The sequence below is a fragment of the Mytilus californianus genome, unplaced genomic scaffold (assembly GCF_021869535.1).
Source record: "Mytilus californianus isolate M0D057914Y unplaced genomic scaffold, xbMytCali1.0.p SCAF_7, whole genome shotgun sequence".
Taxonomy (NCBI): domain Eukaryota; kingdom Metazoa; phylum Mollusca; class Bivalvia; order Mytilida; family Mytilidae; genus Mytilus; species Mytilus californianus.
Genome location: NW_026262723.1, coordinates 48,307,116 through 48,321,215, shown reverse-complemented (window position 1 = coordinate 48,321,215; position 14,100 = coordinate 48,307,116). Strand labels below are relative to the sequence as shown.

General features: G+C 34.2%; 1 protein-coding gene across 1 annotated transcript in view; it reads left to right on the top strand.

The window, feature by feature from the left end:
- LOC127709705 (DNA-directed RNA polymerase III subunit RPC5-like) overlaps window positions 1-14,100 on the top strand; it is an 81,912-nt gene that overhangs the window by 16,956 nt on the left and 50,856 nt on the right. Inside the window, exons 4-8 of the mRNA XM_052215363.1 lie at window positions 1,528-1,646; window positions 1,963-2,045; window positions 9,683-9,796; window positions 12,688-12,851; window positions 13,208-13,332. Coding sequence (XP_052071323.1) covers window positions 1,528-1,646; window positions 1,963-2,045; window positions 9,683-9,796; window positions 12,688-12,851; window positions 13,208-13,332 — 605 coding nt within the window. The remainder of the gene's footprint in view (window positions 1-1,527; window positions 1,647-1,962; window positions 2,046-9,682; window positions 9,797-12,687; window positions 12,852-13,207; window positions 13,333-14,100) is intronic.

Genomic DNA, 14,100 nt, shown 5'->3' with positions numbered 1-14,100 from the left:
GTTTATTTTATGTAGATTAGACCGTTGGTTTTCACGTTTGAATGGTTTTACACTAGCAATTTTTGGGGCCCTTTATAGCTTGCTGTTCGGTGTGAGTCAAGGCTCCGTGTTGAAGACCGTACTTTGACCTATAATGGATTACTTTTATAAATTTTGACTTGGATGGAGACTGAGAGTTGTCTCATTGGCACTCATATCACATCTGATTTAAGATAACAAGTTTCATTTGATTATCAAGTGGCAGTAAATCATTGTATTTAATATTTTATACTATTAAAAGTGTTTTAACGTAACTGATTATATCAGTGATATTTGGTATGAAATTATTTCGTGACTTCTGAAAAAGGATCTAATCTTGTTTTTGTTCAAAAATGGGGAACACTTGCACACAGGGGTATTGTTTAGTATACAGTAAATGCCTTTTCAAGCACTTTCAGGCTATGTTTTTTTGTCTCTTCCGTAGTATGCAGATACTTTATGTTACAAAGTTTCCGTCTGTCATATGTCCATTGGCCTTGACCTCATTTCCATGGTTCAGTGACTGCTTAAAAAAATTATAGTTTTTTGTCATGTGAATTTCTGACTTATTATGTGTAGTAGGATAGCTATGTTTGGATTATGGGTTCCTTGCAAAGTCTACATGTTTGTCAGACAGGGTTCACCTGACTGCGATCTCATTTCATGGATCAGTGATCAAGGTTAAAGCTAAGTTATTATGACTGTTACTCAGATACTATAAGGGAGTATAAGCAGTAGGTGGTTTATATGTGGTGTATGCAATGATTGTAAGGGGTATATGTCAGTCTGGAAGGTGTCATCTGACCTTGACCTCATTTTCCTGGTTCATTGGTCAATGTTAAGTTACGTGTTTTGGTCTGTTTTTCCAATACTTTAAGCAATAGGTCAACTATATTTGGTGTATGGAATGATTAAAAGTTGTACATATCAGTCTGGCAGGTATCATCTAACCTCTACCTTATTTTCATTGGTCAGTGTTCAAGTTTTTGTGTTTTGGTCTTTTTTTCAAATACTATGAGCAATTGGTCAACTATATTTGGTGTATGGAATGATTGGAAAGAGTACATGTCAGTCAGGCAGGATTTATTTGACCTTGACCTCATTTTATTGGTTCATTGATTAATGTTAAGTTTTCCTGGTTAAATCTGTCTCTTAGATACTATAAGCAATAAGGTCAACTACATTTGGTGTATGGAATGATTTTAAAGTGTATATGTCTGTCTGGCTTGGTGCATCGGACCTTGACCTCATTTTCACAGATCGTTGATAATTTTAAGTTTATGTGATACTTGTAGTAAAACTTTATCTGTAGGACTATCAACATAAAATCAATCATGGTAAGTAAAACAGGTGAGACATTTCAGCATGTGCACTCTTATTTAAGCTATTCAGTTAAATAGTGTATTTTCAAAACTTCTGTAGTTTTAGCATGTTTAGGTTCCATGCAAACTTGTTCCATGAATGTATATGTACTGATGAATTGTTTCTATGTTCCTGAATCTGTTTTAGGTGGAATTCGACTTAGCTGTCAACACTTCAAGTACCTACTATGCAAAAAGTAAAGGTGAACAGATTGCTCTCAATGTTGATGGATCATCAAGAGGGGATCAAGGAGGGTTTTATAGAAGGTAAGAGAGAAGATAACCAAGTGTATAATTTTAAAAGTGGTTATAAACAGCCTATACAATGACTACTTGCGCTAGCCTCTACTTTATGAAATCACAGAACTTTTCAATGACTTGGAACATTTTGTATGAGCCTAAGAAATTTTTATGAAGTATTTCAGCTATTTCAGTTTTTTGCAGTTATTGTTAAAGAGTTAGTTAACAGATTTGAGGTATAGCGTTTATTTAGCTATTTTTGACAATTCACAGAATTTTCTTATTACACAAGAAATGAAAATAACAGGCTCTTACAGCTATAGAGAAAGCATTTGTTTTTCAGTGATAAGATGGACAAGCAGATCCTAACCTCAGCTCCTTGTTCTGGTGATATAGGACGATATGGTGTGGGTGTATTTAAAGAGGGTAAGAATATAAAGGACAAATATTAAATAAGGAGATGTGGTATGATTGCAAATGAGAGGACATCTTGGAGATTATTTGGCCCTGTAAATTCAACAAAAATGTTCAAGAATGTAGGATGGTCATTATCAACCAAATTCTTCAAGCTTCAAAAGAAAGATTTTCAGAAAAGTGGAATACTTTCCAAGCCTTGATTACACAATTAGTCTCTTATGTTTTAAAAGTGACTTCACAATGGATTATCAGACTTTTTAACATATTAGGCTGATTTCAGAAGCATTTGGATAAATTAACATTGAGTACAAGCAAATTTTTCTTTGTCATTGAATAGATAAACACAAAGAGAAATTACAATGTAACTATCTTATGGTGTGTAGGTTGTGCTGCATGTTATTTCTGAGCATGTGTAAGTCAAATATTCACAATTTTGCTGTATTTTCTATCATTCTATGGCTGTGTAACCAATAAAAAAAGAATATTTTAAACCAAAACTACAAAGTTTGATTAAAGTATATATATTCCAACATTTGACTTTGATTTTGAATTAGAGAGAGTTGAAAATACATTTGATTCTCCTTTAAAAAAAAATTTATTTCACAGAAACACTTATTATGCCCCCGCCATCACTGGAGTCCTTGCGTATGTCCTGAAATTGGTTTCCATTCTCTAATTTTCTGAAACTTATACCCATGCTTTTTACCACAAATCACAGATTAAGTTCGGATTGGGATGGTGTTACTGTTCTCTAGTTATTCCCCTTTATAACCTTAAATGCAAGCAGGACCATCATCTGTGTCCCATGAACACATTCTCCATTTATTTTTTAAATGAAATATCATGATGAAACCTAATGAAATTGACATAATCAAGATGTTTGATTTTTTTATTGACAACATATTTGTAATGTTTTCAACAAACAATTGCATTCCTATAGGAACAAACTGTGCTCCTTTTTGTCGAGCCTGCGACTTTTGTCCCAAAAGTGAAACATAGCGATCCTACATTCTGTCGGCTTCGTCGTCGGCTGCGGCATCCACAAATATTCACTCTTAGGTTAAAGTTTTTGAAATTTTAATAACTTTCTTAAACTATCCTGGATTTGTACCACACTTGGACAGAAGCTTGTTAATGATGAAAAGCTAGTATCTAGAAGGAAATTTTGTAAAAATTTATTTCCTGTTTTTCCGTGTATTACTTATAAATGGACTTAGTTTTATTCCAGTTAACATTACGTACAATCTGCAGTTAAAGTTTTTAAAACATTTATTAGATTCATAAACCTTCTTGGATTTTTACCAAACTTGAACAGAACTTCTTACAAACAAAAGATAGTATCTAGAGGAAAATTTTTAATAATTTTTATTCCCATTTTTGTTGATCCTGCGACTAACAGCAAAAGTAGGAGAGACATTGGGTTCCGCGGAACCCTTACAAATTTTCTATTGACTTATTCCTGTATTTATATGAGGCAGACTTCATACAGGACCTTCTTATGAAGAATGAAAAAAGCAAGCATTATTCTTTATCTTCACCTTCAGCTATATAGATGATTTCCCTTTAAAAAAAAGTTCAAAGTTTGGTGACAATGTTCATTGCATCTAGGGCCCTAGGTTGACTAATGGTCTAAGCAGTTCATCTACAGTTACCACTAGCCTGTTAAAAATGAGGTAGTGAGTTCAATCACTGCTTGTGCCAGATGCATTCAACCTCTACCTTAACTGACTTGGATTGCCATTTTTCCTGCCGACCCTGGGTTCCTCCACCAATAAATACTGGCCAACAGGATATATATGTAGCAAAGAGTGCTGAAAGTGGCTTTAAAAAAAGGTTCCAAGTGGTCAAGTTGAAGAGATCCACTGACTCCAACGTGAGTTGGTTGACTGTTATTGAAAATCTGTGTCACAGATACCACAGATATGTTCCAATTGTGGTAACCACAACATGTCCTCTTTTCCTTGATTGTGACCTCACTGAATGAGACATTTCACTGAATTGGTACTCACAATGAGCAATATGGCGTATGCCACTAGTGCAACATCTGCTTACCCTTTATTAGCACCTGAGATCATCCCTAATATTTGTTGTGGTTTGGTGTTGCTCAGTTTTTAGTTTTCTATGAAGTGTTTTGTGGACTTTTTTATCTTTTCCTTTTCCATTTTTTGCCATTGAGATGTCAGTCCCTTTTAGATTTATGAATTTTATATTGCCTCTGGTATCTTCCATCTTTTTTATGCATCTATTCTCATCACTTGGCTTTTGTTATCCTTGTCATTTAACTTTAACAAAGAAATCTTCTCCTCTGAAACTACTTGGCCAATTAGAACCAAACTTGACCACAATCATTATTGGGATATCTATTTCAAAAAAATTGTGTCTGATTATCCCTCCAACATAGTCGACATGGCTAAAATGGAACAGAGGGGTAACATACAAGTTTTGTCTTATCTTGAAATGCTATAGATTTTAGGGGCAGATATGGTCAAAAGTTGAGATCAACCTACTGTCCATTTACACTAAAACTGTCAGACGACTCATTATAGGAGTTATTGCCATTTAAGACAATTCATGTACCATTTTTAGGCAGTTAAGCTGCCTTATGCTAGCACCCTAGATTTGTGTTCTTCCTAACGAATGCTGAAAAAAGTGCCATTGTTGTAATCTAGCAGGCTAATATGTTATTTATAACTAAGTGGACATTTTTTTCATTCTTTTAATTCTGGAATACAAAAAATATGACCAGAATAACCTAAAATGATCGTCGAACGACGCATAATATTTGAAGTTGCACATAGGAAATAGTGCTCAATAGAAATCCGTACGTAGTTTATTATCCCCTGTGCTTTTGGCTAAGATGGCAAAGAACAATTGTATGAAATATTTCATCGCCGAAAATCTGTAATTACAAGTCGTTTATATTTCCCAAATGGCAAAATACGCAGGAATATTGTTCATGTACACCAAATCTCTATGATAGAGGGAATAAAGTTATATATAGTACACATGTAGTCTAAGTTGGCGGTAATTTTAACTTACACGAAATGTAAGTTCGTTTGATTCTGATGATATAAAGTCCGATTAAGCGAAAGTACTCTTAATCATGATATTCTTTTAGTTTAAGAAGATTGTGATTATTTAATTGATTTCAATTAAATGTATGCACATTTTAAATTCCTTTCTTTTATTAAATTATTCCGTTTATCACTGAACTTGTTGTTATTTTATGAATGAAAAACCGGAAATCGACGTAATCAATGTCAACCAATCAGGTCGATGTTTTAAGAAATGCGGAATAACTCGTCCCAGAGACAAGTCGGACCGAGTCCACTCGGATCGTCTAAGAAAACAACTCGGACCCCTTGTCAGATTAACTTAGGGTTTCATAAAATGTAAGACTAACATGTCTAGCGGAGCCATCAATCTTTCGTTTGTGCATTGGGAACTATTTAGGGGTATTTTGAGGGGCCTAAAGAAGGGAGGGGTTTACTGTAGAACCCTATGGGATTTTATTTTCAAATGACTATTTATACTCGAAAACAGTAAGTGATAGACACGCATGGTCTTCAGTAATGAGAACAGGACAATGAAACAAATCAAATAAAATATAGGGTGAGTCCCTGGGGGTCATCCCACCCACCTTCAATTTGAAAATGTTCTTTTATCTTGTAAACGGTCGCGATCCCCACCCCTAAACCATATATATACTTGTATGGGACAATAAAACAAATCAAATGAAAATTTGGGGGAATCCCTGGCGTCACCCCACCCCCTTCTGTTTCAGAACTTGTAAACGGTCGATATCCCCACCCCTAAACCATATATATTCATGTATGGGACAATATAACAAATTAAATGAAATATAGGGAGTCCCTGGGGTCACCCCACCCCCTCCTGTTTGAGAACTTGGAAACGGTCGAGATCCCCACCCCTAAACCATATATATTAATATATGGGACAATATAACAAATGAAATATAGGGGGAGTCCCTGGGGTCACCCCACCCATCTTGTTTGAGAACTTGGAAACGGTCGAGATCCCCACCCCTAAACCATATATATTAATGTATGGGACAATATAACAAATCAAATGAAATATAGGGGGAGTCCCTGGGGTCACCCCACCCCCTATTGTTTGAGAACTTGTAAACGGTTGAAATCCCCACTCCTAAACCATATATATTCATGTATGGGACAATATAACAAATCAAATGAAATATAGGGGGAATCCCTGGGGTCAACTCACCCCCTCCTGTTTGAGAACTTGTAAACGGTCCCCACTCCTAAACCATATTTATTCCTGTTTGTCATTTCAAAATAATTTGAATGATATACATGGTCAATCTCCTAGGCGTCACATTATGTGACATATGCATATCACTTTACTAGACCAAACCAATGTGTACTGGACTTTGCCCAATGTCAGGCGACCATGGGAATGACAAATTATGGGAGCTTTGTTTGGGAGACTTCGTAACAGCATCCTGTTACAATTATTTCTTGTTTATTATAAAATTTTATTGATGCAAAAAATGAGTCTAGGTAAATTGAATTTACTTTAATTATTTTTTGAATTATTTCTGGGCCTATAAAAATTTTCATTTATGGCTCATTTTAAAGAAAACATATAAATCTTTAAAGCAGTGTAAAGCCCAAGAATGTTTGACCAATTGTTTTATTTGACCGGAGAACCTGAGATCACCCCCAGTTTTTGGTGGGGTTCGTGTTGCTTAGTCTTCAGTTTTCTATGTTGTGTCATCTGTACTATTATTTGTCTGTTTGTCTTTTTATTTTTGGCCATGGCGTTGTCAGTTTGTTTTCGATCTATGAGTTTGACTGTCCCTCTGGTATCTTTCGTCCCTCTTTTATAATCACCTGTCATTTTATTCCAAACTTGGTATGGAGTGATATCACGGACTTGGGGTGAAGGTGGGGGTCATTTACATTTACTATGGTCAGGGCAGTCAGACCTCACCTTTGATCCCTGTAGTAGTAAACATTTGTCTGATTTGTGTCTCATAACTTTTGTACTGTAGAACCCAAACTCAGTGTTCCTTCCAGGGAAGCAAGTCCATTCATACAATTACGTCAACTTGTACCACTAAAAGTCAACTGGTACCAATGTTAACTACCAACTAGAACACCTGCAATCATTGCAAACTTTTACCACTGCAGACTCACCATTAAAAATATACATTGATATATGCGTTGCTTTAGAAAACCTTGATAAAATATTAATTAATTTGCCTTAATAATCAATTCATTAAATAAACATAAATGTACAATATACGAATGTTTAATGTTTGTTCTTTCAAATCTGAAAAAAAAATTTGAAGCAACACTGCCACAGTTTTCATAATTAAGTTTGCCTTGGTTTTTGGTTAACTGCCTGCAGCGCTTACAGTGCTTTGATTTATTTTGCCCTTTGTCTTGATAAGTATATTAGAAAGAGAGTAACTTTTAATGGCAAACATGATTAATCAGACAAGATATAAAATTAAGTGAACATGACCAATATCTTAGGTCTACACCTTATAGGTTGCACTTTGTAAATACAGCTGATTCACAAACCATGTCTCTTTTGGGGAGATATTTGATATTCATAGATAGTTTGTTTTGTTTACCTATTGGTTCCCAGATACGATCTCCATGTTTCATCTCATAGAGACACAACCTGGGAATTTTACTGGTATAAATATTGTTGGATATCAGACAAATTGAATTCTCAGGAAGACTCAAAGTAAAGGGAGAGGTAGTACAGAATTTTAGTATAAATTTAAACTCTATGAAGTTCAAGGCATATAAATGTTGAAAATATGCCGAACAACCCTATATTTTGACCCAAAGGCCAGTCTGAGCTTGTTGTCACTAGGTGTCCGTCGTCTGTCGTCATTGTTTTTGGTCATCAACTGTTAACTTTTGTAATAGTCTTCTTCTCTGCAACTAATAGGCCAAATTTTACCGAACTAATCATCATTGGGGTATTTAGTTTTTAAAAAATGTGTCTGATGACGGGGCCTACCATGACCAACATGGCTAGAAATAGAACATAGTGGTAAAACAAAAGTTTTAACTATTGCTTTGAAAACCACTATAGATAGAGAAAATCTGACAAGAATAATAAGATCTACCTACTGTCCATTTACATCAAAACTGTCAGGTAACTTCTTTTATGAGTAATTGCCATTAAATGACAAATTTTACCAATTTTTTTCATTATTTGCCTATTATCTTGAAAATTATAATAGAAGACAGAAACTTTAAAAAGCAAAAATGGTCGACCTACTAAAAACTCACATTGCAGAAATTGTGAGTGGAGGTCTTATCGAAGTTATTGCCCTTTGATGATGATTTTTACCATTTTTTGCATTTTTGCCTATTTTCTTGAAAACTATAAAAAATAGATAGAAACTTTAAAAAGCAAAAATAATCAGTAAGACACAATCTGCAAATAAGTCATCAAAAGATGAAGTTGTCAGTTGTCCTCTTAAAGGAGTTATTGTCCTTAAATGATTATTTTTTGCCATATTTTTGTTTTTGGGAAAAAACTATAGAAGTTATCAGAAAAAAATATCACCAATACAAGTTCAACAAATTAAAGATTTAGTCATGAATTATATTCTAGGCTACAATGATAGAGAGTGTCCATTGTTGAAGATACACATAATACCTAGATGAACAGCACAGTCTAGTTAGATGTTCTAAAACCTGATCACGCTTACAGATAATAAAATCAGACACTTGCATAAGCGATACATAAATATAGAATTGCATGTCAATTCCTTGTAAATAAATGAGAATATTTTTCTTTAAGTTAAAATTTTGTATTTTATTAACTAAAGAGGAAATAAAATTAAAAACTGTCAGCAGGTTAGCCAGAAAATGTGAGAGTGATTAAGTCAATAACTGTAGGGCTTAAATTTATCATTAAGCTCTGTGTCTTATACTTCAGTTTCAGTCATATAACTTGGAACATTTATCTAGAAATCTTGTCAGTTTTCATTTTTATGCCCCCGCCATAGTGGAGGGGGCATTAAGTTTTACCCTTGCCGTCTGTACATCTGTACTTCCGCCTGTCCGTAAGTCCCACAAATTGGTTTCCTTTCTATAACTTAGTTTTCCTAAACCAAATGTTATGAAACTTATACACAATGCTTATTATGACAAAACACAGATCAAGTTTGCATTTTGGTGTCGTCACTTTTACTGTTCTAGAGTTATGCCCCTTTACAAATGGAAAAATTACTGAATTACGTTCTCTAACTTAAGTTTGCTTCGACCAAATGTTATGAAACTTATAAACAATGCTTAGTACCACAAAATTCAGATCAAGTAAGAATTTGGGTAGTGTCACTTTTACCTTTCTAGAGTTATGTCCCTTTAAAAATGGAAAAATTGCTAAATTTTTTGTTTCTGTTCTCTAATTCTACTTTGCCTCAACCAAATGTTATGAATCTTATATACAATGCATATAGTACATAGAATTAGTATTCAAATAAACCTGTCATGTAGATGTATATAGAGTTCAGTTAATGAACACATTATGAGAAGTCATGTCAAAATAGATTATTCCAACCTATGTTTCATGCTTTGTGGACTTTTTCAGGTGGCAATCTGTAATTTCCATTATTCTGTTCTTTTTTCCAGGTGAGCTACATTTATCACCTCTCCATGCTGTAGTGCAAATGAGACCATCATTTAACTACTTAGACAAAGCAGATGACAAAATCAAAACAGAAGCTGCTGCAAGGGAAGCTGCAGGTATTGTACACTTAGTAGCATTTGCCAAATTAAAAAGAAAAGTGGGGAAGCAAGGATACCAAGGGGGCAATGAAAAACCATTACTGGTGATCAAAGTCCACAAAACACCAGTACTATACAGACATAAAAAGTTTGGATGAAATAATAAAACGGAATTTCATTGTTTTGAAATTGACTTCATGTTAAAATAACTTTACCTGTATGCTTCATTAATGACACATGCTCAAGTTATTGGATATAATTGTCAATTTAAGCACTGACACATCATGCATGTTAATATAGAAGGGCATTTTTGAAATATTCTGCATATTGATTAGAAAATTAAGGAGACATATAAATAAAGGCAACAGTAGTATACCGGTATTCAAAGGTCATAAATCGATTGAGAGAAAACAAATCCGGGCCAAAAACCAAAACCGAGGGAAACACATCAATCACAAGAGGAATTCAAAGGAACAGCAGGAATACTGAAGTGCAACAAAAACAAACGCCAACATACATAGAAACGAACTATTTGATAACAACTGCCATATTAAGAAAAAATGGTGGGTTGAACCTGGTTTTAAGGCTAGCCAAACCTCCGGCTTATGTGACAATGTTAAAAAATATCACTAAAATGACAACACTATGTGACAGAAATACAGCACAAACACATTGAAGAACACTCATCACAGAGAAACGCACAAACAAATAATATAATAGTCGACACATTATGCAAACCGCAGAACAACAACGAACATCTTCCATCAACGACAGACACCACAGGGCATCACAAACAGTGACGCACTTATGTAACAACATACAATCTCAAACTTTATACAATTATTTTCACAATACCAGTCCACAACAATTTTCATGACAATGATTGTATTGAAAGGCTATTTTAAAATTATTTGTACTACAATCGATAAGACATAACACACCATCCAACCGAAACCATAACAGAAACATCAAAAATAGATACATGAATGTTGGATGTACAAAATTCCTAGACATGTCGTATAGCAATGCAAACCCACACTCGGTACAACAGTCACATACGAGAATAGGTCACGTTCGGTAGTTATCAGACATACGACATATATGTTAAACCTCAATCTAAGACGTGGTAAAAATGTCATTAGTTAGTTTAGACACAGACACATCGTATAGATCAACCAATTCGTGATGGTGTCCATAAAATTTACGGAGTGTCATTTTTAATCTTTCCTCCTCATATCTCTGTTGGAGCAGTTTCTGCGTAAGGAGCACACTCCTGTATATGAAGTAAATATAGTGTGAACATGCACGAGCATAACGTATCAACTGAGATATGTAAACACCATACGACGGAGCAGAGGGTATGTTACTGCTGAGAAATGGGAAATTAATAATTGGGAAGTTGAAATCATCCTGTTTGTCATAGATTTTAGTGTGAATTAGGTTTATTTAAGTTTTCATGCAGGTGGTCTAGAATGATTTATTTTATTTACGTCATTAAGAATCAGTCACATATCATTTTTTCATATATATTTCTGAAAGGAGTAGGGGTGAGGCAATAAGGCCATTATTTGGCATAAATATAAGGTCAAATTGAAAAAATACCATTTATATTCCTAAAATTGTCTTAATTTTACTATAAAGGTACAAGAAGTTTAGAAAATAAAGATAAATTTCACATTTAAGGAGTTACCATGACACCAAACCATTACGAAATTTGTATATTTTGTAAAATTTCTTGATTTTGCTTATTTTATATCAACTTATAAATATATTTGGGATTAGAAAAGAATGTGCGCACCAAAAAGAAACAATTTTATAATTCATGAAATTATGATAATAGCTAAAATTAAACTTATTTAAAATTATTTTGTTGTTTCTTGCATTGGCTGCACATAAAGTTTCCACAAGGAAAATAAAGATGAAAAACTGCATAGATTCAGCAGTTTTCTTTGTTTTAACAGAGTTCGCGAAAACTTATTTTGACTCGTCGGTCATGGGACCGACAAAGCATGATTATTTGTCAGTCCTACAAAATTTTAGCCAGTCCTACAAAATCTCACAATTTTATCCTGAAATAAAATTAATAACATATTTTATCGAAAAATAACTTTATTAATATTAGTTTTATTCTTCGCACCCACAGGCAAATTAACAACGAAGGACCAGTTCAGTCTTCTGATTGTTCTTATTTAAAGTCATCTTCACTATCCATTTCATCATCTGAATCACTTTCTCGGCTGTTACAGTATTTGTTTGCTCCATTGTAGGGTTCAATCGCTGATTGTTTGCCAGGCATGACTCTATGAACAAATTTAGTAGGCCACGTGTAGATCGCCGCTTTGGTTTGTTTATAATAAATCCGTAAACCAGTACCGGAAATTGGCAGCGGGTATATCTGATAACCGATGTAAACACTTATTGGAAACAGTTGCGGTACATCTAATAACCGATGTAAAAAAATGCCGAAATATGCACTACAACGGCCGTTTTTACATCTGTCATCGGGATTGGCACTAGCCTTCAAAATACTGGTCCCATCCTCATTTTGACCGACAGGACCGACCATTTTCGCGAAATCTGTGTTATGACGTTAATTGTGACATTGTAACATCAGAAGTCTTGTGTAATTCATTTATATTTCTTTATCTTATGCTTTTTTTAACATTATGTGCAATATAAAAATAGTTCTTATAAACTTTATTTTCTTGGGCCCGCCTTTGCGGTCAAGTTTTCTTATGATTGTACATGCATAGTGAATTAAATTATATAATAATCTTTTGAATGATATTTTTGTTAAGTTACATTATACATACATTTGCATATTTCATAGTAAAAGAAAATGTAGTCTTAAAAACATTAAAATATAATCATATGACACAAAATTGAAAACAGAAATTATCAAATTTTAGGAGATATGTCTCAGGATGAAGAAGATGAAGCTAAGCCTGTAACTATGAAGTTTGCTCGTCAAGAGACAGAGGAGGCCAAAGCCAGGAGAATGAGATCTTACGGATATCTACAGAAAAAGAGGAATGAGGAATCATGGATTCATTTAGGATATCATGGTGTAAATGTGGGTACAAAACAAAAACATATTATTTATAGTAATTGAAAAGGGGGTGTTGGGAAGCAGTTATACTTAGATTTGATGGATGGTGGGTTTTTTTCTGACTACAAATTTAAGAACCTTTATATGAAATTAAAACAGAATTGTATTGTAATTAAGTCGCCTGGTTTCCAATTCATTTTTCAATTTTGAAAGATGGGAATTTTGACATTCAAGTTTCTGTATGTTTTCAAGATATTTTGAAGGATATACATCTGCATAAAAGTAAACAGTAATGAAAAAGGAAATGACTATTGGAAAAAAAATTTTATGGCTTACAATTATATTTGCTGTGTCTTGTTACAACATCTTCTCTCTTGCAGTCTGATTTAGCTGAAACAGAAAGGTCACAGTTACATGCCAGCAAAGAGGAAGAGGTTTCTGAATTCTGTGTCAAACCAGATGAGTATTTGAAGATGTTGATGCCACCCTCAAGTGAAACAGAGAGGTAAACTTAGTTCCTACTACTAGATGTCGATGGGGTTTTTATACGACCGCAAAAATTTCATATATTGGTATGACGTTGGCGTTGTCATCGTCCAAAGACACATTGGTTTTCGCATAATAACTTTAGTTTAAGTGAATGGATCTCTATGACATTTTACCATAAGTTTCAATACCACAAAAGGAAGGTTGGGATTGATTTTGGGGGTTATAGTACCAACAGTTAAGGAATAAGGGGCAAAAAAAAACCATTTTTGTAACTTCCAGACAATAACTTGTGTGTTAGTGTATGGATCTCTCTGACATTGTACCACAAGGTTCCATATCACAAATGGAATGCTGGGATTGATTTTGGGGGTAATTGCCTCAAAATTTTAGGAATTATGGGCCAAAAAAAGGGCAAAAAACAAGCATTTTTCTAGTTTCATGACAATAACTTGTGTGTAAGTTTATGGATCTTTCTGAAATTGTACTACAAGGTTCCATATCACAAAGGGAAAGCTGGAATTGAGTTTGGGGGTAATTGCCCAAAACTTTTAGGAATAAGGGGCCAAAATTAAGCATTTTTCTAGTTCTAGTTTCCAGACAATAACTTGTGTTCAAGTGTATGGATCTCTCTGAAATTGTACTGCAAGGTAACATACCACAAAGGGACAGCTGGAATTGAGTTTGGGGGTAATTGCCCAAAACTTTTAGGAATAAGGGCCAAAAATAAGCATTTTTCTAGTTCTAGTTTCCAGACAATAACTTGTGTTCAAGTGTATGGATCTCT